The 1195-nt window shown below is 52.0% G+C and overlaps 1 protein-coding gene across 1 annotated transcript in view; it reads right to left on the bottom strand.

Annotated features, from left to right (window-relative positions):
* LOC119588147 (twitchin-like) overlaps window positions 1-1195 on the bottom strand; it is a gene marked incomplete in the record, with an annotated part of 124648 nt that overhangs the window by 25049 nt on the left and 98404 nt on the right. Inside the window, 3 exon segments of the mRNA XM_037936853.1 lie at window positions 96-262; window positions 426-561; window positions 691-996. Of these exon segments, the coding sequence (XP_037792781.1) occupies window positions 96-262; window positions 426-561; window positions 691-996 (609 nt within the window).

Below are 1195 nucleotides of genomic sequence, written 5' to 3'. Positions count from 1 at the left end.
TAATTTACACAGACATCCACCATGATATGCTTCCATCAGCCGGTCATTCTCTGTCCTGCGGGAGGGCGCCTCCTCCTCCACTCGAGGCTACTTACGATTCTTAGGCCGAGCAACGTGGGGTTTGGTGGGCTCGGAGGGGTCTCCGGGGCCTGCCTTGTTCACAGCTATGACGCGGAACTCGTACACGTTGCCCTCCATCAGGCCGGGCACGTGGGCGCGGCACGCATCGCCTTCCACGGTGGCGCACTTGTCCCACAGGGGGCTGCGGAGAGAAGTAGAGCGTTGAAATGAATTGAGAATGAAGACTTTCTTTGCAAATGGAAAAGTAAGAATACAACGAAGGTAAAACTTAATACGAATTTTGATTACAAAAATATGAAATCAAACAATTTCCTTGGCATGAAAGTCTCCCCCTTGACACTCACTTGTAACGGTCCCTCTTCTCGATGATGTAGCTGGAGATGGGAGAACCTCCGTCGGTGTCGGGCTTCTTCCATTCGAGGTCCACGAAGTCGCAGTCGAAGTCCACGATCTTAAGATCCTTGGGTGCGCTTGGTGGGTCTGTTTACGGGAAGGATGGAGAAAAAGGGAATGAATAAAAAGGGTGAAATAGATAGATTATTACACAATTACGGTGTTTATGTGTATAGCTTGCATAGAATAAACGCCTTTTCCTTTTCTTTTACTCACCGAATGGATTCTTGGCTTCGATAGCCTGCTGAGTGGTGAGAGGATCGGAGGTTCCCAAACGGTTGACAGCCTTGACCCTGAACTTGTACCTATGACCGGGTGTCAGGTCCTCGACATCGAAGTTGGTCTCCTTGCCGTCAGTCTCGCCGGCGGGCATCCAGCGTCCGGTGGCCTCATCCATCTTCTCGACCACGTAGTGATCGATGGGGCAGCCTCCGTCGTCGGCAGGAGGGTTCCAGGTGAGCTTGCAGCCCTCGGCATACACCTCGGACACCTTGAGCGGACCCATGGGCGCGCCGGGCTTGTCTGGAAGGGGGAGAGCGTCGTGGGTTAATGTCTGCTCGCTCTTGCCAGGGCTGGGTGCGGCGCCCTGAGTCTTTCAGCTGGATTAACGAACATCAACGACTGATCTCATTCAATATGCTGTTCATCACGGGTTTATTTTTGTGACAAGACACGGCAAAGCCTATTTCCCTTGGTAATGTTTATGATTCAGTAACAGTAC

Source organism: Penaeus monodon, chromosome 23 (assembly GCF_015228065.2).
Source record: "Penaeus monodon isolate SGIC_2016 chromosome 23, NSTDA_Pmon_1, whole genome shotgun sequence".
NCBI lineage: Eukaryota > Metazoa > Arthropoda > Malacostraca > Decapoda > Penaeidae > Penaeus > Penaeus monodon.
The sequence above is the reverse complement of the archived record's forward strand: the minus strand, read 5'-3'. Positions and strand labels throughout refer to the sequence as shown.